The 25000-nt window shown below is 45.5% G+C and overlaps 1 protein-coding gene across 5 annotated transcripts; it reads left to right on the forward strand.

Moving 5' to 3' along the window:
• The first annotated feature begins 155 nt into the window (after positions 1–155).
• tmem144b (transmembrane protein 144b) lies at positions 156–11841 on the forward strand. Of its 5 annotated transcripts, none has more exons than XM_056600228.1 (13): positions 178–241; positions 2577–2610; positions 4879–5090; positions 5427–5549; positions 5816–5915; positions 6201–6281; positions 7036–7144; positions 7328–7404; positions 7652–7770; positions 8454–8573; positions 8861–8958; positions 9796–9849; positions 11143–11841. In XM_056600228.1, exons 3-13 carry the CDS (start codon positions 4961–4963, stop codon positions 11224–11226), a joined length of 1095 nt encoding a protein of 364 aa, XP_056456203.1. In that variant the 5' UTR covers positions 178–241; positions 2577–2610; positions 4879–4960; the 3' UTR covers positions 11227–11841. The 5 variants fall into 5 exon arrangements, with proteins under 5 accessions (XP_056456202.1, XP_056456205.1, XP_056456206.1 ...); XM_056600229.1 differs by lacking the exon at positions 178–241 and adding an exon at positions 1859–1936; XM_056600227.1 differs by lacking the exon at positions 2577–2610 and having other exon boundaries at positions 156–241.
• Positions 11842–25000: the final 13159 nt, after the last annotated feature.

Consider the following 25000-nt stretch of genomic DNA (forward strand, 5'->3'; position numbering starts at 1 on the left):
CTAAGGTCGTCTACATCATTAATCCCAGACCTCTAGTCTCATTATTTATACACATTTATGCAACGGCACCTGTTTAATTGACGTCACGTGACCGCGGAGTCGAGTGATCAGAATCCGCTTGGCTTCCGGTTTAGACACTTCAACAAGTCGGGAATTATAAAACGAAGCGTCCGTCATTGAACACGTGATCTTTATTCACTCTGCAGCTCTGTTCAAACTGAAGAGGGAGGGAAGTCGGGAGGTAAGATCACTCATTCATCTGGAAGCGCTCTCTACCTCTCTCTACCTCTTAGTGATGGGCAGGTGAAGCTTCATTAGGCTTTGAAGCTTTTCAGATAAGTGGTTCGCACAAAGGTTAATTTCTCGAGGCTTCACGTGTACACAAACCCCCCTGCAGGTCAAAACGTGCTACAGGAGTTCATTCATTCATTCTCATTCATGCTATGAATGAGAATTACATTCACCTTCATATATATTGCAGTTATCGTTCATGTATATTGATCAAAATAAATAAAAAATATATTTGCATGTGTATTCATGTGTAAAATAAGTGGAATACTACTAAAAGTGTTTCAATATGTCCTTTTCCTCAATGTCTGATAAGACTTTAACAAACACGACAATGACACCACAATTGTTGTTTTAAAGTGCTACTGTGTTTTAAGAAGGAAGGCTGTTGTGCTGATCATATCATCATGAAGATGATATGAAGTTGAATGTGCTTGTGAACATCGCAGAGGGTGGTATATGTGCTTGTGCAACTGATATTGATTTTTGTATTGGTTTGTATTAGGGCTGGCCAAAGATTAAATGTTTTAATCGTAGTATTGGTGATTTAACTCGCAATTAATCACACATTTAAAATTATTTTTTAAATGCACTTGCTACAATTGTAATCAGGCAGTCACTTACTGCAAGACGTGTAGTTGAATGTAACGTAAGTGGAACTGAAAACAAAAAAAATCTGATATGAATGTCGAAATTCTGTGGGCAAAACCTTTCAAAAATCAAAGTGAAAAAAATATATATATATTGCGTTTACGCATAATTGACGCGTTAACTTGCCCAGTCCTAGTTTTTATTTAAGAACAATATTAGTTGAACTGTGCTTGGAACTTGCCGATACCTCTTCTTGGAAATTACTTCTCCAGCTTTGGAGAACACTCTCTCACAGGGAACAGATGAGGGCGGGGTGCACAAGTACCCAATTGCAAGCTTAGAGAGGTTGGGGTAAATGCATTTCTGCCTCTCCCAATAGAGAAGCGGGTCATCGGTCCTCCCAATATTTGGCTCTGACAGATACCGCTGAACTTCCAATGTGGCATCAGCCGTCACATTGTGCGTCATTCTGGATGCCATCACTGTGGCATCTAGATGACTCCACAGCTAGTTTCCTGAGAAGCATAAAGAGATAATGTAAGTGAGGTTCATAATGGACCTAAATGGACTTAACTTAAGGAGAAAAAAAAATGACCAGGTCTTTCAACAACATTATGTGATGAAGTTGATGATGAAGCTGCTGGAGATGATTGGGGATTTTGGTTTGTTTCCTTTATGCCATTGGCACACTCAGATGTGAGTCATCTCACTGCTTCATCAGCCTTGATTTGACTGAAGAAACCTATTGTCTTGAATCTTGGGTCAAGTAATGTAGGAAGTGACATAATGCTAGAGCTCTGTGAGAAGCTTCATGAGGTAATCTCCCAGCTCTCTAGCCAGTGGATTAGAGCTCCTCATTGCTTCTTCTTTGAGCATCTTCTCAATCATTTTGAGCAGCGGAATGACCTTTGAGCCGGACACTCTTTTCTCCTCTGAAGCTCCACAGTGGCTTCGTGGAATGGAGAAAAGATGGACAGACACCCGATGACGTTGGTGTATTCCTCGGAAGTCAATACAGGGATGTCACTGACCAAGCCACCCAAAGCTGCCCCCACAGGTTCTTTCGTCTACCAGTCTCTGTAGCATTTGGAAGGTGCTGTTCCATCTGGTTTCCACCTCCTGGATAAGCTTTAGTTTAGGCTTACCCATCTGCTCCTGAATCAGTGCAAGCAAAAAACAAAAAATGATAGTTATTGTGACAAATGGAGCAATAATAAACAAATAATGCATTAACAGGTATGAAAATAATGTCAGTGAACCAACTTTCCGTAAATACCCCCCCAGCCTCCTTGCCTTATGCGAATAGCCAACAGCACAGGGGTCAAATCAAGGGACTTCTTCACGATGAGATTTAAAATGTGAGCCACACAGATGGCATGGCGCAGCCGTAGTGCCTTGCCACAAACATTCATGTTGGCTGCACCAACAAGTTACCTTTGATATTATCCCCCATTCCTCCGCAAGTGAGGTTTTCACACTTGCCAAATTCACAGCAGTGTGTTTCTCTGGGTAATACACTACTCCTAGTAGAGTTGACCTAAGACACGTGTTTTCATCAATGTTATGGCATGTTAAAGCCAGGTAGGCATCCATGTTAATGGATGTCTACATGTCGGAGTTCAAACTAACTGCAGTTACGTCCTGTAATTTAAGTTTGGCCTTCTGCTTTTCTTCCGCATACCTTGCCTGGACCATAGACTTCACAGCCTAATGGAAAAGAAGAAAATAGTGGTATGTTTTTTATATGTAAAACTACCTTTGTACTTTTTTACCACAGAAGCTTTGTGAATACTGTATCAGTTCTGTCCATTTCATTATCATCGTGGTTGATAAACATATATGGTAACAAATGGAAGAGTATTTTACTATAGTAGGATGTATATATTTGTTCATTGGACTCACCTTGGCTGGGTCACCTCCAGTGGAGTATTTCCATTCCGGGCATGAAAAGATCTCAGCATAGATGAGGTGTTGTTGTTGTTGTATCCCAACTCCTTGGAACATAACAAACACTTGACCTTTGGAATAAAATCAAATGTATGAAAAATATGGTGAAGAATGAGTATATTGAATGAAACAAAAAAAACATGTAGACTAATCCAAATTAAATTCTACCTTGTTGAGGATAAAATAGGCTATCATAATAAACAAACAAGATGAATAAATACTTACCTTGTTAGGAGAAATGAGATCAAAGGGTTCCCATACTGGGGACATCCCATCACTGCTGTCTGTCTGTCTGTCTGTCTGTCTGTCTGTCTGTCTGTCTGTCTGTCTGTCTGTCTGTCTGTCTGTCTGTCTGTCTGTCTGTCTGTCTGTCTGTCTGTCTGTCTGTCTGTCTGTCTGTCTGTCTGTCTGTCTGTCTGTCTGTCTGTCTGTCTGTCTGTCTGTCTGTCTGTCTGTCTGTCTGTCTGTCTGTCTGTCTGTCTGTCTGTCTGTCTGTCTGTCTGTCTGTCTGTCTGTCTGTCTGTCTGTCTGTCTGTCTGTCTGTCTGTCTGTCTGTCTGTCTGTCTGTCTGTCTGTCTGTCTGTCTGTCTGTCTGTCTGTCTGTCTGTCTGTCTGTCTGTCTGTCTGTCTGTCTGTCTGTCTGTCTGTCTGTCTGTCTGTCTGTCTGTCTGTCTGTCTGTCTGTCTGTCTGTCTGTCTGTCTGTCTGTCTGTCTGTCTGTCTGTCTGTCTGTCTGTCTGTCTGTCTGTCTGTGTGTGTGTGTGTGTGTGTGTGTGTGTGTGTGTGTGTGTGTGTGTGTGTGTGTGTGTGTGTGTGTGTGTGTGTGTGTGTGTGTGTGTGTGTGTGTGTGTGTGTGTGTCTCTCTTTGTTCGTATCATTTGGTTTTGCTTGATGTTGTGCGTTGGTCAGGCTCCCAGGACCATTCTGCCTAGAGGACTCCTCTCTGGGTCTTACTCTGCGGGCGAGGGTCTTGTTGTGGAATGTGTTGCTGTCTCTTTCCTTGACAGCAACATCCTTTTAAAGTTTAGCCTCTTCTTAATCTGGATTTCGTCCTAATTCTGCTCTGCATGCATTATTTGGTGTTTTCTTTGGACTCCTGGGATTGATTTGCAGAACTCTGCATGTTGAGTTTTAATTTGATGTTTGTGCCATTTAAATAAGTCCTGGTTAGTGAGTGTGCCCAGACCTCCCCGCCTCCAGCCAGTGGGTTCTATCAGAGAGTCTCATCCAGCGCTGAGCTTGGAGGTCTCGTTACATGTTTCTGGTTCTGGTAAGAAAGCCCCTCGTAGCCTCTTCTCTCAGGTCCCTCAGCGTTGAGGTCTCCTGTGGTCTTCATGTTAATGCTGAGGTAGGCATGATTTTTCGTTTACAGCGTCGAGGTGGAACGTCGTGGAGGCTGGGTTCTAAATCATTATTCTATATCATCACTACAGTGACCCTATAAGGGTCTCTGTCAGGGCCCAGGTCTGAGAGGAACTGAGGATCTAGGAGCTACTGTAGGCCTTCTCTGGTTTGGGGAAGTGTGTCTCTCTGTCTCTGTCTCTGTCTCTGTCTCTGTCTCTCTCTGTCTCTCTCTCTGTCTGTCTCTCTGTCTCTCTCTTTTATATCTATCTCCCTTTCAATTCAAAATAGCTGTATTGCCAAAAGATAATTCCCTGTATGATAGGATGGTCATAAAATACAAGCAGGGCATTTTGTGTCTCCCCACAGCGGAACAGAGCAAGCTCTGTACATTAGACTCAACTTTACTCATCTCCATCTCTTACTCTATCCCTCTTAATCCATCCCACTATATCTGTATTTCTGTTTGTCTTCATCTCCATCTCTTCCTCCATCCATCCATCCAGCTGTTTTAATCCATCCCACTATGTCTGTATTTCTGCTTCTCTTCATCTCCATCTCTCTATTGTTCCATCTCTCTACACCAGCTCCTAGAAGTGTCTCTATCTCTCTCCATCCTAACCTTGAGCTTTGAGTCTAACTGCTAATCATGCTTGTTACCTGAGCCGCTGTGATCCAGCGTCTCACCCTGTGCTCCTGTTTTTCTCTGCAGGGCTGCTGCTCTATAAATAGCTGCCTGGCCGTCCTCCTGTCCTAGAGTGACTGACAGCAGGACGGGGTCTCCAGCCAGCAGGATGACAGCTCAGTCTCCGGTCTCCTCCTCCGGCAGCAGGGAGCTGGTGTACGGCTTCCTCTCCCTCAGCCTGGCCGTGCTGCTGTACGGGAGCTACCTGGTGCCCATGAGGAGGGCCGACCCCCGAGACGGTGGGTGACCTCTGACCTCTACTTTGGGCTAGGAGAAGGGAGGCGTGTCCTGCTCAATGAGTTGTTCATATGCATCACTCATCCCATACAGTGCCCTGTTATGGACCCTTATAGTGCACTGTTAAGGACCCTTATAGTGCACTGTTAAGGACCCTTATAATGCACTGTTAAGGACCCTTATAGTGCATGGGGGGGCTTGTCTCCCAGTGACGGGGGGGCTTGTCTCCCAGTGATGGGGGGGCTTGTCTCCCAGTGATGGGGGGGGGGGGGGCTTGTCTCCCAGTGATGGGGGGGGGGGGGCTTGTCTCCCAGTGATGGGGGGGGCTTGTGTTCCAGGGATGTTCTTCCAGTGGGTGATGTGTGCGGCCGTGTGGTCGACCGCAAAGCTGGGCGACCTGCTGCTGGGCTCACCGCCGGCCCCGCCCCTTGCCCTGCTGGGGGGCGTGGCCTGGGCCACAGGTACGCACCTTTATCTCCTGTGTGTAGCTGTGTGTGACATGGCGGTGGTCCCAAGTGTGTGTGCGTGTGTGTGTGTGTGTTTGTTTGTGTCTGGGTAACATGGCAGTGGTCCCCAGGGTGGAGGTAGTCCCCACGGTGGAGGTGGTGGTGTGACCCAGCTGTGTGTGTGTGTGTGTGTGTGTGTGTGTGTGTGTGTGTGTGTGTGTGTGTGTGTGTGTGTGTGTGTGTGTGTGTGTGTGTGTGTGTGTGTGTGTGTGTGTGTGTAGGTAACATGGCGGTGGTCCCCACGGTGGAGGCCGTCGGTCTCGGTCTGTGTGTCCTCTTCTCTGGTTCCAGCAGCCTGTTGATGGGCTGGGCCAGCTCCAGGTGAGTCTACTGGTCCCACTGGTCCACTGCTCTGTGTTAACCAGCTCCAGGTGAGTCTACTGGTCCCACTGGTCCACTGCTCTGTGTTATCCAGCTCCAGGTGAGTCTACTGGTCCCACTGGTCCACTGCTCTGTTAACCAGCTCCAGGTGAGTCTACTGGTCCCACTGGTCCACTGCTCTGTGTTAACCAGCTCCAGGTGAGTCTACTGGTCCCACTGGTCTACTGCTCTGTGTTAACCAGCTGGTGCACTGGTCTGTGTGTGACGCTGCTTCCCTGTGCTCAGGTTCGGCTGGTTCGGGGTCTCTCCTGAGGAGGTCTCCAGGCCGCTGCTCAACTACTGCGGAGCCGGACTCTGTCTGGTCAGGTAGGAGCTGCCGCCATGCTAACCTAGCTCGCTAGGCCTGGACGCTACGGGCATGCTAACCTAGCTCGCTAGGCCTGGACCTTACAGTCATGCTAACCTAGCTCGCTAGGCCTGGACGCTACGGGCATGCTAACCTAGCTCGCTAGGCCTGGACCTTACAGTCATGCTAACCTAGCTCGCTAGGCCTGGACCTTACAGTCATGCTAACCTAGCTCGCTAGGCCTGGACGCTGCAGGCATGCTAACCTATCTCGCTAGGCCTGGACGCTACGGGCATGCTAACCTAGCTCGCTAGGCCTGGACGCTACAGGCAAGCTAACCTAGCTCGCTAGGCCTGGACGCTACAGGCATGCTAACTTAGCTCGCTAAGCCTAAGGTGGAAGGTGAGGATGGAGGTTAAGTAGGAGGGTAGAGGTGGTGAGGTAGGATGGTCGAGGGTGGAGGTAGGGGGCTGGAGGTAAGAGGGTGGAGGTGAAGTAGTAGGGGGGAGGTGGTGAGGTAATAGGGTGGAGGTGAGGTAGGAGGATGGAGGTAGGTAATAGGGTGGAGGTGAGGTAGGAGGATGGAGGTAGGTAGTAGGGTGGAGGTGAGGTAGGATTGTGGAGGTGGAGGGTGGAGGTGAGGTAGTAGGGGGGAGGTGGTGAGGTAATAGGGTGGAGGTGGAGGGTGCAGGACGCTGTGGGAGGAGGTGAGCCAGGAGGTTCAACCGTGGTTGAGTGATGAGATGTTTCTCCTGACCCCGCTCTCTGTTCCAGCGGGGTCATCTTCTTCTTTGTGAAAACCAACGTGGCCACGGAGAGCGCCGATTCCAGTCCCCTACTACCGACCAACCCCCCCCGGGTGAGTCCACTACCTCCCCCCCGGGTGAGTCCACTATCCTCCCCCCCGGGTGAGTCCACTATCCTCCCCCAGGGTGAATCCACTACATGTTCAATGATCCAGTACCTTAGGTCCAGTGGGTTGTACTGGTCCAGTGGGTTGTACTGGTCCAGTGGTGTACCTGGTCCAGTGGCCTAACAGGGGTGTGTTGTGGTCCCTGTTCCACAGGGGGTCTGCTCTGGGAGGGGGTCTTCTGACGCCCGGACGGGGCTGAAGGCGGTCCGACCAGAGATCAGGAGACTCATGTAAGATGACCCCATCACAGTCATGACCTGATGCACCCACCCAGAGGGACCAGACCAACAGACTGTACCCCCCCCCCCCCCCAGTAGACTGTACCTCTCTCCCCCCCAGTAGACTGTACCCCCTCCTCCCCCCCCCCCTCCTCAGTAGACTGTACCCTCCCCCCACCCCAGTAGATTGTACCTCCAGCCCTCTCCCCTCCAGTAGACTGTACCTTCAGCTCTCCCCCCCCCCCCCCCCCCCCCCCAGAGGCTTTCTGCTGGCGGTGGCGTCCGGCCTTCTCTACGGCTCCTCCTTCGTCCCCGTCCTCTACATCAAGGAGCACGCGCTGCTCAACGGCTCCGCCTACCACGGCGCCAGCACGCACGGTGAGACACGCCCCCAAGCACGGTGAGACACGCCCCCCAGCACGGTGAGACACGCCCCCCAGCATGGTGAGACACGCCCCCGAGCACGGTGAGACATGCCCCCGAGCACGGTGAGACACGCCCCTCCTGGTGAGACACGCCCCTCCTGGTGAGGTCGTCTGATGTCATCCAGCCGTAACCCTCGGCCATCAAACGATGAGAGCTCGGGAAATAAATGTTTATTATTCATGGCACGGGATCCCTTTGACCAAATAACTTTAATCTGGCCGGCACGGTCTCGTATTAAGTCCCCCTGTGAAATGTCACCCGGACCCTTTGATCTCGTACTGCGTTAAAACATGCAGGGTTTGATCTGAGGGAATACGTTGGTGTTCCTCTGAGGGGAAGGTCTGAGGAAGAGGCCTGGTGAGGAACCCTGCAGCGATGAGATCAGCAGCCAGACCCGCTGTAAGGAACAGCAGGCCTGGTGGCTTCAGACGACCTGGGGTCTACTGCCTCCTGGGTTTCCTCTCCGGTCTCTGATGGCTGCTCACCTACCGATTTACTGTGTGTGTGTGTGTGTGTGTGTGTGTGTGTGTGTGTGTGTGTGTGTGTGTGTGTGTGTGTGTGTGTGTGTGTGTGTGTGTGTGTGTGTGTGTGTGTGTGTGTGTGTGTGTGTGTGTGTGTGTGTGTGTGTGTGTTAGACGTGGACTACGTCTATGCTCAGTGTTCCGGGGTCTTCCTCACCAGCACCGTCTACTTCCTCATCTACTGCATCGTGAAACGCAACCGACCGCACGTCCTGCCCTCCCTGGTCCTACCAGGTGACACTTAACTTAAACCTTAACGTAGCTCTTGTCTTAACACAACACCTTAACTCTTACCAGGTCTCTCTCTGATGGTCCCGACTGCTCAGTAATAACAGTTCTTTAGATTCCTTCATTTTGTGAAGTCACCATATCCTAATGATGGTGTTGAGGAATGGGATTCCCTTTAAACTCCAGATAGCACTTTATGGAAGATGTCGGTTTAATGAGAACATGGAAAAAGCTTTGGACCAAAGATAACCCTTTATTTAAGTCTCCCTAATGCCCTGGTGAACCGTCCCCAGCCCTGCTGTGTGGCGTCATGTGGACCCTGGGCACCTTCTGCTGGTTCCTGGCCAGCAGCTTCCTGAGTGCCGTCGTTACCTTCCCCATCCTCAGTGCTGTGAGTACGCTAGCTGTAGCTAGCATCCATTTCCAATCCTTAGTGCTGTGAGTACGCTAGCTGTAGCTAGCATCCATTCCCCGTCCTTAGTGCTGTGAGTACGCTAGCTGTAGCCAGCATCCATTTCCCATCCTTAGTGCTGTGGGTACGCCAGCTGTGGATAGCATCAAGTCCCCATCCTTAGTGCTTCGAGTACGCTAGCTGTAGCAACGACTGAATGGTGGATAGGCTGGTAATGCTAATCTACGCGGAAGTAAAGGTTGGAGATGAGAAAGAAAACCTTCCCCTTTAAACCCTGCATACACTTCTTTACTCCAAAATGAAGATGGAAAGCAGAGATCACAAAGTGTAGCACTACACAAACGAATAGTCACAATGGAACCCAAAAGAGAATAAGGTTTCAGATAACTCCTGTCTTAGCTAAAATGCCAGGAAAATCAGCACTGTTTATTCTTTTTTTAAGAGCAAATCAATATAAATATAACCAGCAAGACAAGTAGTTAGGGTAAACCCCCACAAACAGCCATCTTCTTGGCAAAACATCACAAACAGCCATATACTTGAGGTCGCAATTTGCATTGCACTTGAGATTGACATTTCAATCATTCTACAAACAAACCCAGGTAGAAAATATAGGATAGTGTAAGTGGAGAGATATAATAAACTTTGTTTAAACTCAAAAAGTTTTTAAAACCTTCAAGAGAAGCCGCATGTATGCATACAAATAATATGGCATTCGTGTGCAAACCTTTCACACAGCAAAAAAAGAGGAGCATTTTGAAGAGGATCCATGGCATATGAAGGAGATATTTACCGTTGGTGTCTTCCTGTCCTCAGGGCTACGGTCTAGTCGCTGCCCTCTGGGGGTCCTTGGTCTTCAAGGAGGTGACGGTGAGGACTTCTTGGTTTCATTCTGTTGCCTGTGTCTCTAGTAGCTCATCGCATCTGTTTCCCCTGAGAAGGACTTCCTGGGTGGAAGTGTTGCTTTAAAGCCATGCGGCAGGGCTATTTCAGACGCCCATAATCAGATGCATTAATGCAGCGAGGCGTCGACCCATCACACTCACTAGATGCGTATCTCTGGTTGAAATAAATTGTTCTTGACGACCAGCATCAAATAATTGGAAAACCTTCATTAAATGTCGTTTCAACGCTGAGGAAGAGATGAACCTTCAGGAAGCGATACTCTTATCAGTGCGTCAGCGACGGGACAAGATGCGGTGACTCAGCCAAAGGTGGGAAGCAGCCATGCGTTTGATTGGATGGTATTGAGCTGAAGTCGCGTGTTATTGGCTTCTCGCCTCATTGATGCCATTCAAAGCTGAGATGATTGCAATCCACCTCTAACTTTATGCACCTGTCGTCTCTTCTTGGGAACAGAAGGGCAGGGCAGTACACACACCCATGTGTAGTTCATCATGTTGAGGTGTAGCTCTCCGTTCTCCAGTATATATTATTGTTGGGTTATGAACACTGCAGAGAGAGAGAGAGAGAGAGAGAGAGAGATAGTTAAGTTCACGATGCATGTTGTAGCCCTGAGCCCTTATATCTAAATGTTTGTGTGGCTTTTTGTCAGTGCTTAATACAGCTTTCCATTATCAAACAAATTTTGTACTTTATTTTACTTTTGTACTTTGGTAATATATCGTTGGGGAACTCCAACAGTAACCAGACCAATCTGTCTCTGGGCTAAACAAGGAAGACCCATTGATCTGTTCTTTTATCTATATTAATCGTTCTTCACTGATCGTCATGGTGTTGGTGATATGGGGCTTATTTTCTGCAGGGTTAGATTGGTCTGCAGCTTGGATCTGGCAAGTGAAAACATTTAGACTGAAGTTAAATATATATTTACCCCTGGCTATAAGCACGTACTGTTGGATCAGTTCATCAGTCCTGAAGGAACCATCTGTAAAACGTCCTGCTCTACCTCCACAAGCAGCACTGCAGTGTCTCAGAAGGTCTCGTCTTTTGCTGTGGAGATGAAGCCCACCACTGTGGAGATGAAGCCCATCAGGGAGTCTTAAGCTTGTTCCTCTCAAACCCCAAAAGCCAGATTCAGTGTCCCTGGATCAGCCCCCCACACAGGACCCTGACCCAGGCCAGACCGGGACCCAGTGTGGATGAAGTGCTGATAGTCACCCTGTAGCCTGGATCTGACCTCCTCCCCCCTCCTCCCCACAGGGTCCAGCCAACATCCTGGTCCTCGTCCTGGCCTCTGCCGTGGTTCTAGCGGGTTCCCTGCTGACCGCCGTCTCGAAGATCTGACGGCAGAACCCGTCCCGCCAGTAGGGCTCGCCCCCCTGGTCCCAGTCCGGCGGGGTGCTAGGTGACAATAATAAGCTGGTGGTTGACTGTTGCTAAACAGCCTGGTGACTGTTGCTAAACTGCTGGGTGACTGTTGCTAAACTGCTGGGGGACTGTTGCTAGACTCCCCGGTGACTGTTGCTAAGCTGCCGGATGTCTGTTGCTAACCTGCTAGGTGACTGTTGTTAAGCTGCCGGGTGACTGTTGCTAACCTGCCGGGTGACGGTTGCTAAACTGCCGGGTGACTGTTGCTAAGCTGCCGGGTGACTGTTGCTAAGCTGCCAGGTGACGATTGCTAAGCTGCCGGGTGACTGTTGCTAAGCTGCTGGGTGACTGTTGCTAACCTGCCGGGTGTCTGTTGCTAACCTGCCGGGTGACTGTTGTTAACCTGCTAGGTGACTGTTGTTAACCTGCCGGGTGACTGTTGCTAACCTGCTGGCTGCTCTGCCTGTAGATGTAGGTCGTGTCAGGCCGTCCTGACCTGGCTGTCAAACACAAGTGACCGCAGGAGACGCAGTCTCCCCTCGGTTCCTGTTATTAAAATATTGTTTGTTTATACACTTCCGTCTGGCTCGTTTTTTCAGCATCACCAGCTGCTCCCCTCGCTCTGATAAAATGTTGCAGTACAAAGAGTCTGGAGGGGTTCAGTGTAACGCCAGGGGCCCTCGGAGGCCACCTCAGAGCAGGCTCCACGGCGGGGGGCTCCAGAACCGCCAGGGGGACGCAGCTCTGATTGAGCTGCTGCCTTCTGGTAAACGCCACCGAAGCCTCGGGGCTAAAACCCAGAGGATGAGGAACAGTTTTTTTCCCCAAAGCAGTCAGGCTCCTGGGGGAATCCACTACCCACAAACCAACCCCACACACGATGACTATTTATATACATATTTACTGTAATTGCAACATCTTTGTACTGCACGGTATTTGGCTCGACAATCAGTGACCACTCGACCACTTTACATTTTTTTCCTTATTTCTGTTCATTATATTTACTTATTTTAACTTTTTCTTATTTTTACTTATTTTATATATTTTTCAATCTATATTTACTTTTCATTGTATTGTTTTGGCTGTGTGTGTTGAGATACCACGCATAATCATCTTAATCGTGTGTACTTGTACAATAATAAAAGTGATTCTGATACTGATGAAAGACCTGAAGCCCTGGTGGAGAGGGGGGGGTGTGGGGTTACGAGTGAGGAGTTTCAACTGAATGAGTTGGTCTCCCCGTACAATGGTGCTCCTGTGCTTGTCTTAAAGACAATGTCTCGCTCACTTCTCCTCATCCGTCACCCAACGCTTTGCTGCGTAACCTGAAGGCTTCCACGAGGCAAGAAATTGAGATGGTCCACAGGGTCTTCTACTAAGGAGTTTAAATTCTTTCTCCGAGTTTCACTTTGGAACCAAATCTTGCGACTAATTCATAATTTCCGTCTGCCTTTTATAATAATGAGAGTGTATGGAGCGGAGTGTTTTGTTGTGGCTGATTCACCCTCATGGGGGCTGGGTGGGAGTTAATGTGAGAGGAATACAATGTTTCCTCATCATTAGCGTCTGTCTGCAGTGGCTCCTTGGGGGACCAGGAGAGTTCTGGAACTAGTTAATTATTCTCTTGTCCTCCTCCTGCATGTTGGGAACCTCAGGTTTAGAAGTTACTCTACCTGACCTCTGACCTGTACCTAACCTCTAGCTCTACCTGACCTTGACCTCTACCTGGCTTCTACCTCTACCTGACCTCTAGTTCTACCTGCCCTGCTGAAAATGAAGTATATACAAAATATATTTCCGAAGTACATAATTCATGTACATTTTTCAGAAATATACTGTTAAGTATATTTTAGGTAGACTTTTGAGATCTATTTAAGTTCAATGTAGTTGTACTTGAAATAAATATTCCAATGCTAATGTACTTAAAGTGTTGTTTCATTATACATCTTAATAGTATACTTGACTGATATTTTTCAACATCCGTTGTCTGCGCTTCGGTTCCACCTGAAAGACATTTCTGATGTAGAAGCAACATATTCAAAGTGAGATGTTAAGAGACCAAATTCAACCTAACATGACAATTAGGATGTAGTATTTGTATAATTCACATACACTTGGATAAGGCTTAAACAACCCTTTAAAAACACTTGGAATATGTTCAAGTTGCGTTAGATACGTCAAATCTAGTGAACTAATAACACTTCAAATGTAAATATAAAATCGTCATTTTAAATTTGCAATATACTCTGACAACATTATGTACTTCAATGCATTTGAAATATTATCTAAATTACCTCTAAAAACCTCAAATGGCTTAAAATAGCACTTTTCAAATATGTAGTTAGTGTGCTTTGTGTTGATTTCCATAATATTTAAAGTGTATTTCTAACAGCACTTATTAAGAGAACTTGAATGTTCTAAATGAAGCATGACACTGAAGTGTACTTATGTGTGAAGTACACTTAAAGTATAGAGATAGTACTACTTTATTTCAACTTAAATGCATTAAATATACTTTAAGTTACGAAAATGTCCTTTAAAATATACTGGCTCTTAGTGGTGCTTTAAGTACATTAAGTATACTGAGATTAAGTACATTTAATCCATTTAATTTTCACCAGGGTGACCTCGACCTCTACCTGACTTGTACCTCTACCTGACCTCTGACCTATACCTGACCTGTACCCGACCCCTACCTGACCTGTGCCTGTAACATGTATCCAACCTGTATCTCTACCACGCACCTGACCACTACCTGTACCATGTTTCTGTTCTGTTATTCTGCCTGGTCCTAAAATAACAGATGACCGTAGGATAGCATTAGAGATGTACAGGTTAAAGATAAACGGTAAGAGAATGAGATGTCGTAAACCGGTGGTGTTGTAACCCGGCCTCCAGGCCTCAGTTGGGGTAAGTAAGGCTCCCCAGCTCGTGCAGGAGAGATCGTTCTGGAACCGCAGTGGCGCCTTCGTCTCCCTAAAAGGCTCTAATGACGCGATGAAATCACTCATGTGAGCATCAGGTCATCCCTCCCCACACACATGTGTTTGTGGATGTTTCCATGCCAACCATGTATCCATAGTGATCGACCACTGCATGAGAACAGCCCTTCTCATCTGAACACCTCTAGTCTCCCTCGGAGGAGGGCTGGGAGGGTTAACTCCTTGTGCGTAACTTGGGTATCTCCAACAGCTTCCAAGGCCTTCCCCATTTTATGATGACTTATTTAGTTTGTGTACAAACTAAATAAGTCATCATAAAATGGGGAAGGCCTACACATATGTATATATCAATATTTCAAGTAACAACAGAAACACATGTCTTTGAACTTTTATAAGATGGGGTAAATATTTCTGAAATCCCGAGCAAGGCGTTAGTCAGACGCCGAGGATTTATTTGCAGAATTGTTGATAGCAAAATACTAAATATGTCATCAGAGCAAGTCTCCCCCTCTACCCACTAATCCCATGTGACTGAATCACTCCCTTCCAGGTCTCTGGTCTCTGCTCCGTTGTCTCTGGCCTCTGGTCCCCCTGGTTTCTGGTCCCCCTGGTCTCTGGTCCCTCTGGTCTCTGGTCCCCCTGGTCTCTGGTCTCTCTGGTCTCTGGTCCCCCTGGTCTCTGGTCTCTTGTCTCTGGTCTCTCTGGTCTCCGGCCTCTGGTCCCCCTGGTCTCTGGTCTCTCTGGTCCCCCTGGTCTCTGGTCTGAAACTGCTTGCTTGTACCAGTACTAAAGAGAGAGAGAGAGAGAGAGAGAGAGAGAGAGAGAGAGAGAGAGAGAGAGAGAGAGAGAGAGAGAGAGAGAGAGAGAGAGAGAATGCGGATGCGGATGCACATCACTTTGCCAGGATGATTTTACTTTAAATGTCCTAACAGCCAACAACACTAATAACCCAAGTCCAAAATATGCCAGCACAGAAGTGCGCAAATTGCCAAAACAGTCAACACAGCACAGAAGGCTAGCCTACATAGATGAATCAATGGTCATGACTTAAGCCCACAACATGCCAGCACATAACTGTGCAGAATAAAATGCTCAATCAGCCAACAATACACAACAAAAGCACCACAGTAAGATGTTAACTCAACATAAACTCACTTGTATCAGTACAATGCAGTATAAAAACATTGAACAAAGAAGACTGCACACGGCGGTGCTAATAAAACCATTGACCTACGCTTAAAACTTCCCAAAGGCCTGCCTGCGTCTGTCATTGGCCTGCACAAACTCCTTAGCGATGGCTGTCATGTCGATGTCCTCCAGAATGTCACGGTGAATATGGCAGTTCATCAAGTCATTCAGTCTTTTTTGTGTCATTGTGAATCGGAGGTATGATTTCAGTCGACGAAGTGTAGAAAACGAACACTCTACTTCTTTCGCGCGATTTTCAGTGCTGCGCAGTTATAGGTCTACATTTTGCAACATTCATGCATGACGTGTGACGTGAACAATATTGGTTAAGTAATACCATTGATTAAATTATTACAGCATGGGTTGTGTTTAAGTTTGATCTTGTCGATAGGTTTTGAGTTGAAAAAAAAACTTGCAGGCCAACATTCATTTATTCTTTTAATAATTATTTCAAAAAGTTACCCGGGCCACGGCCCCCCTGGCCCGGCCGGTTCCGCGGTCTATGCCCCCAGGTCTCTGGTCTCTCTGGTCTCTGGTCTCTGGCCCCCCTGGTTTCTGGTCCCCCTGGTTTCTTGTCTCTGGTCCCCCAGGTCTCTGGTCTCTCTGGTCTCTGGTCTCTCTGGTCTCTGCCCCCCTTGGTCTCTGGTCTCTGGTCCCCCAGGTCTCTAGTCTCTCTGGTCTCTGGTCTCTCTGGTCTCTGGCCCCCCTGGTCTCTGGTCCCTGGTCCCCCAGGTCTCTGGTCTCTCTGGTCTCTGCCCCCCCTGGTCTCTGGTCTATGGTCCCCCAGGTCTCTGGTCTCTCTGGTCTCTGGTCTCTCTGGTCTCTGGCCCCCCTGGTTTCTGGTCCCCCTGGTTTCTTGTCTCTGGTCCCCCTGGTCTCTGGTTTCTGGTCTCTCTGGTCTCTGGTCTCTCTAGTCTCTGGTCTCCGGTCCCCAGGTCCAGATACTCTTAATCACCTTGTTCCTCTTTGCTGTACAAAGAGTCTAGACGCAGGATGACCAATCATGTTGCAACATTGGCTGTGCGTTTGATGGTCGTCCTGGTTACTTGTACGTATGTTTGAACCGCACATTGCATTCTTAACATGTCCTGGTCATTAGTCATGGACCTGTGAAGTGCGGAATCTGTTCTCCTTTGAGCTCGATTTAAATATATGAATAATGTAAATAGAGATGGATGAGCAGGTGGAGAATAGAAGAGGAGAGATGGAGGTGGAGGTGGGGATGGAGGGGGAGGCGGAGGAGAGGATATAGGAGGAGGAACTCTCCAGTAAGTGGAGATTTTTGGTGATGTTTAGATGTTGTGTGGGAGAAGGTGAAGGTGAGGATTAGTGACGGCCAGCTGGCTAACTCTGATGGAGCTCTACTGTTTGAAGCTACATCCTTTAACGAACCATTATCTCCATGGCAACGCATTGCCAGTTGCTCCGTCACTAAAAGTGTGTTGGCTGAACCTTCACAGAACAGGTATGAATAGTATAAGTGTGAGGATAGTATTTAATACATTAGTATTAGTGTGAGGATAGTATTTAATACATTAGTATGATTAGTATTAGTGTGAGGATAGTATTTCATACATTAGTATGAATAGTATTAGTGTAAGGATAGTATTTCATACATTTGCATGACTAGCATTAATATGAGGATAGTATTTAATATATTAGCATGAATAGTATTAGTGTGAGGATAGTATTTAATATATTAGTATGAATAGTATTAGTTTGAGGAGAGTATTTAATATTATCCTCCAGAGGAGGTTAGGGTTAGACTGAATGGAGAGGATGATAGAGGAGAGGATGTTTCTTAATTGATGAATAGTAGTCCGTGAAGCATGCCGAGGTAACAGAACTGGTTCTGATACTGAGTCGAGAGGAGAGAGTGAAGGACAGAGGAGAGAAGAGAGGACAGGAGGAGAAGAGGACAGTGGATGAGAGCAGATGAGAGAGGAGAGATGAGGATGTCTGGTTAACCAATGACAGAGGGACTTTTGAAGAAGCCTTCCTAACACCCCAGTAGTCTCATACTGAATGGACACCATGTGATCTAAGGCTTCATTAGCATATATCCTTCCAGCAACTCTGTCTCTTTCTGCATGAGTTTAAGAGCGCTATCGTCAGCTTCTGAATTCTATCTCTGTCAGACATCTATCCATCACTTGATTACCTTTCCTGAAGAACATGAAAGAGGTCTGAATATTAAAGGGAATATAGTTTTTGTGGTTATTTATTGTGAATTCACTTGGTCAGATAAAGCAAAGCTACAATCACTTTAAAGGTTTGTGAGGATAATGACCCAAGGCAAGATGCTCCCGCTCTGATCTTAAATAAAAACACAATGATGCTTATTTTTATCTTGCGGCAGACCTTGGAGAGGACATTCATCTATATTTATATATATGTATGTATGTATGTATGTATGTATGTATGTATGTATGTATGTATGTATGTATGTATGTATGTATGTATGTATGTATGTATGTATGTATGTATGTATCAGTGGAGGCTTCTCCATTGAGGAGAGGGAGGAAGATCCTCCCTAACATTGTTGAGAATAAAAAATGTAGATTGCCCAGACTATTGTAATGAATTAATGCCCTTAAATATGACTACTTTATTGCCTTTGAATATATAATGTTCGTTTCCCTGGGTAAAGGGACATTAGCACCCCCTATCGCCTATTGACAATTACTTCAGGGAGGAAGGTCCTCCCTCCGCCGCCGTCCACTCCCATTCATTTACCCGAAAGTACTGGCGGCCGGTGGATAACATGGGTTTCAATGGGAGAGAGGAGGAAAATCCTCCTCTTAGTGGGTGGGACCTTAAGGGGTCTGATTCGCGCAAAAATCTATCCGTCTGCGCTATGAACCAATAAGCAGGATCCCTGGATGTTGAGCAGTGTTGCCAGATTGGTCCGATTTCCCACCCAATTGGGCTACTTTTAACCATGTTAGGCTGCAAAGATTATCATTGGGCGGGAAATCTGCCCAATCTGGCAACGCTGTCGATAACAAACCCGGTCTGCATTGCCGCGGTGCTCAGTCTGAGAGACGCAGAGCAAGTGAAATCTGCGATAGCGAGATCCTAAATGCACAATGGAAACATTGGAAACGGAGGACATTGTTAACGTCTTATTACAAAAAGCATTCTATTCATTCAGTTACAGTGCTAAGTTAGCGACCAAAGAAAGAGGTAGACCACTTCCCAAAATCAAGGTCACCAGAAGTAATGGCAACGTCAGTGTTGTGAGTGCTACATGGTTTGCTAGGTACGCAACTGGAAGCATTACAAGCAATTGTAACTGAAAATAAACATAGCTAAATAACTTCAGTCAGTGAGGGCAAAAATAGGCCCAATGATAGGCCCAGATTTTTTGATTTACTTTTACAAATCAATAGTAGGCCTGATTTGACTAATATGCTTTGCATCCTTTCCTTCTCAAATTACAGTGATGCCACTGGTGGCTTTGTATACATTTTGTTCACATAACTCCCTCCCTGCTATTTTGTAGTTCACCAAAACACCCTGAAACAACTTGAGTCTCACATTCTTATTCCACCATACACCAACAGTGCAAGCAGGCCAATGGCAACCAAGCGCGCAGTCCTTCCTCCCTCACTTTAAAAACCACCAGCCGCCACTGGTATGTATGTATGTATGTATGTATGTATGTATGTGTGTGTATGTGTGTGTATATATGTGTGTATATATATATGTATGTATTCAGTATATATATTGTGTGTATATATATATATATATATATATATATATATATATATATATGTATATATATGTATAGACAGAGTGTGATGAAAAAGTTTTTCTTTTAGGAGCCTTCTTGACAGAAGATTGATGGGTTTAATCGTGGTGATCGGGGAGGACTCACTCAGCCAAGACCATAATGACTCTAGAGTCTATCTGTACCAACCAACATCCAAGATTCAGAGAAACACAAATCATTGGGGTCCCAGGGTCCGACTGGGAGACTACTGAGTGGACCCTAATCCTGTACACACCATGACCCCCGCAGAGACACAACCCAAACCACCGGACACCGGATTGATACCAAGCCCCATGAACTAACGAGTAAAACAGTCCGTTAAATGCTGTGTATGATGTACATGTATAGTGTATGATGTACATTTACATGATTCCTTTAAATGCATCATGTCTATGTATCATGTATCATGTACAGTAGGTCACCTTGTCTCCCGGGCTCAACAGTTAACCTTCTCACTTTCTGTCCTCTAGAGCAGAGCAATTTGCATACCCGCCGAAAATCACCGAACATACCTTCCTGAGAGATGAAAGGAGAATTCCCTTAGGATAAAGAGGGAAGTTACCTCCACCATCAAAGTGATCGTCTGAGGCGATGTTTGAAGAGGTGAACTCTTGGATCCCGAGCAATGCATTACATTATCCAAACCAAACGAGCAATACCTTGTTTTAGTGTAGTTTTGGAAATGCTATCACATTGGATCTACAGATGCAGCTGTGTGTTGGATTGTGTCTGACTTCTGTGACGGTGAGGAACCATGTAGGTAGGAATGATGAAACATTGGATCAGAATTTGGATGTGCCCTCACATCCCATAATATCCTCTAGACGATCTTTCGGGCTTTTCAGGTTGAGAATGTGTTCAGTGAAACAGAAACAGAAGGTGTTTGCTCCTGGTTTATTTTGGGACCAGTTTGGTCATGTCAGGATTTGAATCAGTTCTGATCAATCTTGATCAGGAATCATTAAGATCTTAATGGCCCGATATGATCGTCTCTGACAGACTCCGAGGCCTCGGTCCATCTGGACCGTTCATCATCATTATCACGCTGGAACACCTGGTACCTGCTCCTCTCAGACCACCTCCCCTCTGGGTTTATCTACAGAGGAGATCCTGGGATTGATATTGCGATCGATATGACCAAAGACTATGACCATGATAGAGGAAAGACTGTGATAGAGGACATACTGTGATAAAGGTCAGACTGTAGCTGTGATAAAGGACAGACTGTGATGGAGACCAGACTGCGATAAAGGACAGACTGTAGCTGTGATAAATTATCAGACTGTAACTGTGGTAAAGGACGGACTGTAGCTGTGATAAAGAACAGACTGTGGTAAAGGACCGACTGTGATAAAGAACAGACTGTAGCTGTGATAAAGGACAGACTGTGATAGAGGACAGACTGTTGCTGTGATAGAGTACAGACTGTGATAAAGGACAGACTGTGATAAAAGACAGAATGTGAGAAAGGACAGATCATGATAAAGGACAGGCTCTAGCTGTGATAGAGGACAGACTTGGATAGAGTACAGACTGTGATAAAGGACAGACTGTGATAAAGGACAGACCATGATAAAGGACAGGCTCTGTGATAGAGGACAGATTATGGTGAAGGACAGACTGTAGCTGTGAAAGAGGACAGACCATAGCTGTGATAAAGGACAGACTGTGATAGAGGACAGATTGTGATAGAGAACAGACATTGATAGAGGACAGAATGTGATGAAGACCAGACTGTAGCAGTTCACAACCTCTGTTATGGACGCCCTCCTTCAGAGGAAGATCTGCGTGTTAGATAACCTCTGAGCAAGTCATCCTACCCTGGGGTCAGATTAAGCACTCCGGAGAGGTCAGGGTAATACAAATCAACATCTTACTCTTCATCAACCTTCTCAAACGGATTTCCATTTCTTTCCTTTTCATTTATCATGGAGGAAAAAGTATTACTCAAGGTTGTCTGTGTTCTTCTTCTATAAAATATTTGATAGATACTTGTATATATATTAGAAATAATTGAATACAAAGGATATTTGGATGTTTAAATTATTTTACTAAATTAACTGTATAGATAATGTTATATATAAATGACTGTATTTATACTACAGATAATTGGGTATAGTCATAATTTGCAGTTCTCATTAATTAATAATTTTCTTTCTTTAATTTGTAGTTCTTAGAAAGGAATAATTTCCTTGGTATTTTAATTTTGCAATTTTTATCAATAAATCATTTTTATGGATGTTTCAATTTGTAGTTATTACAAAGAATCATTTCCGGGGTCTTTAATGTGTCGTTCTTATGAATAATAATTTCATGGTTGTTTTTTCTGATAAAGTAATCAACATTCTCAATTATCTCAAGAATATCAAGTCATTTTAATTATCAGAATATTCGTGTTCAGTTGCCGTGGTGACAAGGGGTCAGACACTTGAAGCTTATGAAGTGAAATGAGACAGAGCTTAATCACACACACACACACACACACGCGCGCACACACACACACACACACACACACACACACACACACACACACACACACACACACACACACACACACACACACACACACACACACAATCCCTGGAAAGCGGAATTTTGAATTGGCCCAATACTTGTACAACCTATAAAGCCATAACTGAGGTCAGGAGTGACCACACACTGGTTATGAAACCAGTCGTCATAGAAACCAGTGGTTCGATCAAAAAATTATTTTTCCTGACTGTGCGGCAAATTACAAAACCAACAGAATCTCAAGTTTTCATAAACAAGAGAATGTAATGAAATATAACAATAAATATGAATATGAAATAAATATGTAAATATGAAAAATAAAACAACTCTAACCAAACTAAATTCCACATTTTCCAGGCATCCAAAAAGACCAGATACAAAATAAAAAATACACCATACAACATGCAACATACATGAGAGAGAGAGAGAGAGAGAGAGAGAGAGAGAGAGAGAGAGAGAGAGAGAGAGAGAGAGAGAGAGAGAGAGAGAGAGAGAGAGAGAGAGAGAGAGAGAGAGAGAGGGGGGGGGGGGGGGGGGGGGGGGATGGTCTTCACGTCTACTGGATATGGTGTCATAACCCCAAACACTCACTCTCACATACACACTCACTCACTCATTCGCTCCCTCACTCACTTAGAGAGAGAGGCTATGAAAGGCCGTTTCAGAGAAGGTGAGAGAGGAGGAGGAAGAGGAGGAAGGGTCCTCCTCCTCTTTCTTTGTGGATTGAGGTTCCTGGACCTTTAAAAGTCATAAGCTTTTGAAGGAAGGTTTGCTGGCTTAACTACTCAGGGAAAACGTTTTGGTTTTGTTTCATCATTTAAAATGCTTTCTCCAGAGCCAGGAAAGGGTAAAGGGATGAGAAATAATCTGAACAAAGTTGACATTTCTTTTAGGTTAGTTAAAAAGAAGTTTCAATATCCTCAAGGGATCCTCAATACACCTGAGGGACCTTACATGTACACTTGTACCAGCACACCGTAACCCTTCTACCAGCACACAGGAACCCTACAATTACACTTCTACCATGCACAGGCCGCCTACAAGTACACTTCTACCACACACAGGCACCCTACAAGTACACTTCTACAACACACAGGAACCATACAAGTACACTTCTACCACACACAGGAACCCTACAATTACACTTCTACCACAAACAGGAACCATACAAGTACACTCCTACCACACTCAGGAACCCCACCATTACACTTCTACCACACACACAGAAACCCTACGAGTACACTTCTTCCAGCACACAGGCAGCCTACAAGTACACTTTTACTAGCACACAGGAACCTTACAAGTATATGGAGCCAGTTTCCTGCCATAATTCAAACCTGAAAAAAAAAGTTTCAAAGGCTTGTAAGTCTGGGTTTGAAAACTCAACACCTTGTAAAAAAGGTTTTGCAACACTGAAAAAAGAGATTATAACCTGAAAAAATTCAAACAAAATTTCAAACATCTGTAAACATGGCTTTGTGTTCTATTTTATCTTCTTCGTCATTTTCACCAACACATTTTCCAAGTATTTTTTTTTCCACAAACATGTTTTCAAAGTTCAAACAATATCACCAGCGCATTTGCAGAGTTTCAAATCTGGCACTGTTCTAACAGTGTATTTCATTGTTTCCCGGTTTTGAAACCTTGTAAATGGGATTCTGCAAACAGGTGTTCATACATTGAGAAATAAGTTTTGAAAGGTTGAATATTTATTTTTAAAAACTTGTAAAGGTGTAAGTTTACGCCATTGCAATGTATTTTTTCAGAATTGACTTTTCGGCACTGACTTTTCAGAGATTTGACCACACAGGCGCAAGCTTTGAGTCACGTGAATATTGGCAGTGTTCTGTCGCGCATTCATTTTGAAACTCCTGACAGTCAAGTCTGAAGAAAAAAAAAACGTTCCAGGGGGCGGGACCATTTAGTTGCTCTAAACCTATTGGTTGCTCTCGGCTGACGTACATTCCAATCACATTCTTGTCATCGGCAGAGCACTGTCAATCACGCACAGCCCGGTGAACGGCACATGTAAATCCTTCGTCCCTCCCTTATCCCCATGCGGGTGTTGGCGGATGGGGGAGTCTGGGCGGTGGACTGCGACGGTATGATAGTTGTCTGACCCCTTGGAATGTACTGACGTACATTCCAATCACATTCTTGTCATCGGCAGAGCACTGTCATTCACGCACAGCCCGGTGAACGGCACATGTGATTGGAATGAACGTCAGCCGAGAGCAACCAATAGGTTTAGAGCTAAATGGTCCCGCCCCCAGGAACGTTCTTTTTTTCTTCAGACTTTGACTGTCAGGAGTTTCAAAACGAATGCGCGACAGAACACTGCCAATATTCACGTGACTCAAAGCTTGCGCCTGTGTGGTCAAATCTCTGAAAAGTCAGGGCCGAAAAGTCAGTTCTGAAAAAATACATTGCAATGGCGTAAACGTACACCTTTACAAGTTTTTAAAAATAAATATTCAACCTTTCAAAACTTATTTCTCAATGTATGAACACCTGTTTGCAGAATCCCATTTACAAGGTTTCAAAACCGGGAAACAATGAAATACACTGTTAGAACAGTGCCAGATTTGAAACTCTGCAAATGTGCTGGTGATATTGTTTGAACTTTGAAAACATGTATGTGACAAAAATACTTTGAAAATGTGTTGGTGAAAATGATGAAGAAGATAAAATAAAACACAAAATCATGTTTATAGATGTTTGAATTTTTGTTTGAATTTTTTTCAGGTTATAATCAATTTTTTCAGTGCTGCAAAACCTTTTTTACAAGGTGTTGAGTTTTCAAACCCAGACTTACAAGCCTTTGAAACTTTTTTTTTCAGTTTTGAATTATGGCAGGAAACTGCCTCCATAAAAGTACACTTCTACCAGCACACAGGAACCCTACAAGTACATTTCTACTAGCACACTTCTTCCGGCACACAAGTACACTTCTACCAGCATAAAAGAACAAGTGTACCTGTAGGTAGCAGCTATGCTCTTGTTCTGGAGATGGATGGATCAAGCGAGAGCCCTCTCAGGTCAGGAGGCTGTGGTGGAGCTGGTGGAGGTCAGACTGTAGGAGTGTCAGCCTCACCGGCTCTGAATGCAATCTGCTGAAGGCTCAAATTAATGAATTTCCAATCGATGGAGCGGAGCTTCTTCCTATGGATGTGTCCGTCTCAGGGCTTAAGCTCAACCTGCGCTGTATGGTGTGACGGAGGCGGGTCCCTCGGAGACTCTGAGCACAGAGTTCCACTTTCCCTCTCAATCATGAGGCCTCAGAATGGACCTAATGAGCTCCAGATGGTAGGGGAACAGGGGCACCTGACCACCC

This window comes from Gadus chalcogrammus, chromosome 10, assembly GCF_026213295.1.
Source record: "Gadus chalcogrammus isolate NIFS_2021 chromosome 10, NIFS_Gcha_1.0, whole genome shotgun sequence".
NCBI classification, from domain to species: Eukaryota; Metazoa; Chordata; class Actinopteri; order Gadiformes; family Gadidae; genus Gadus; species Gadus chalcogrammus.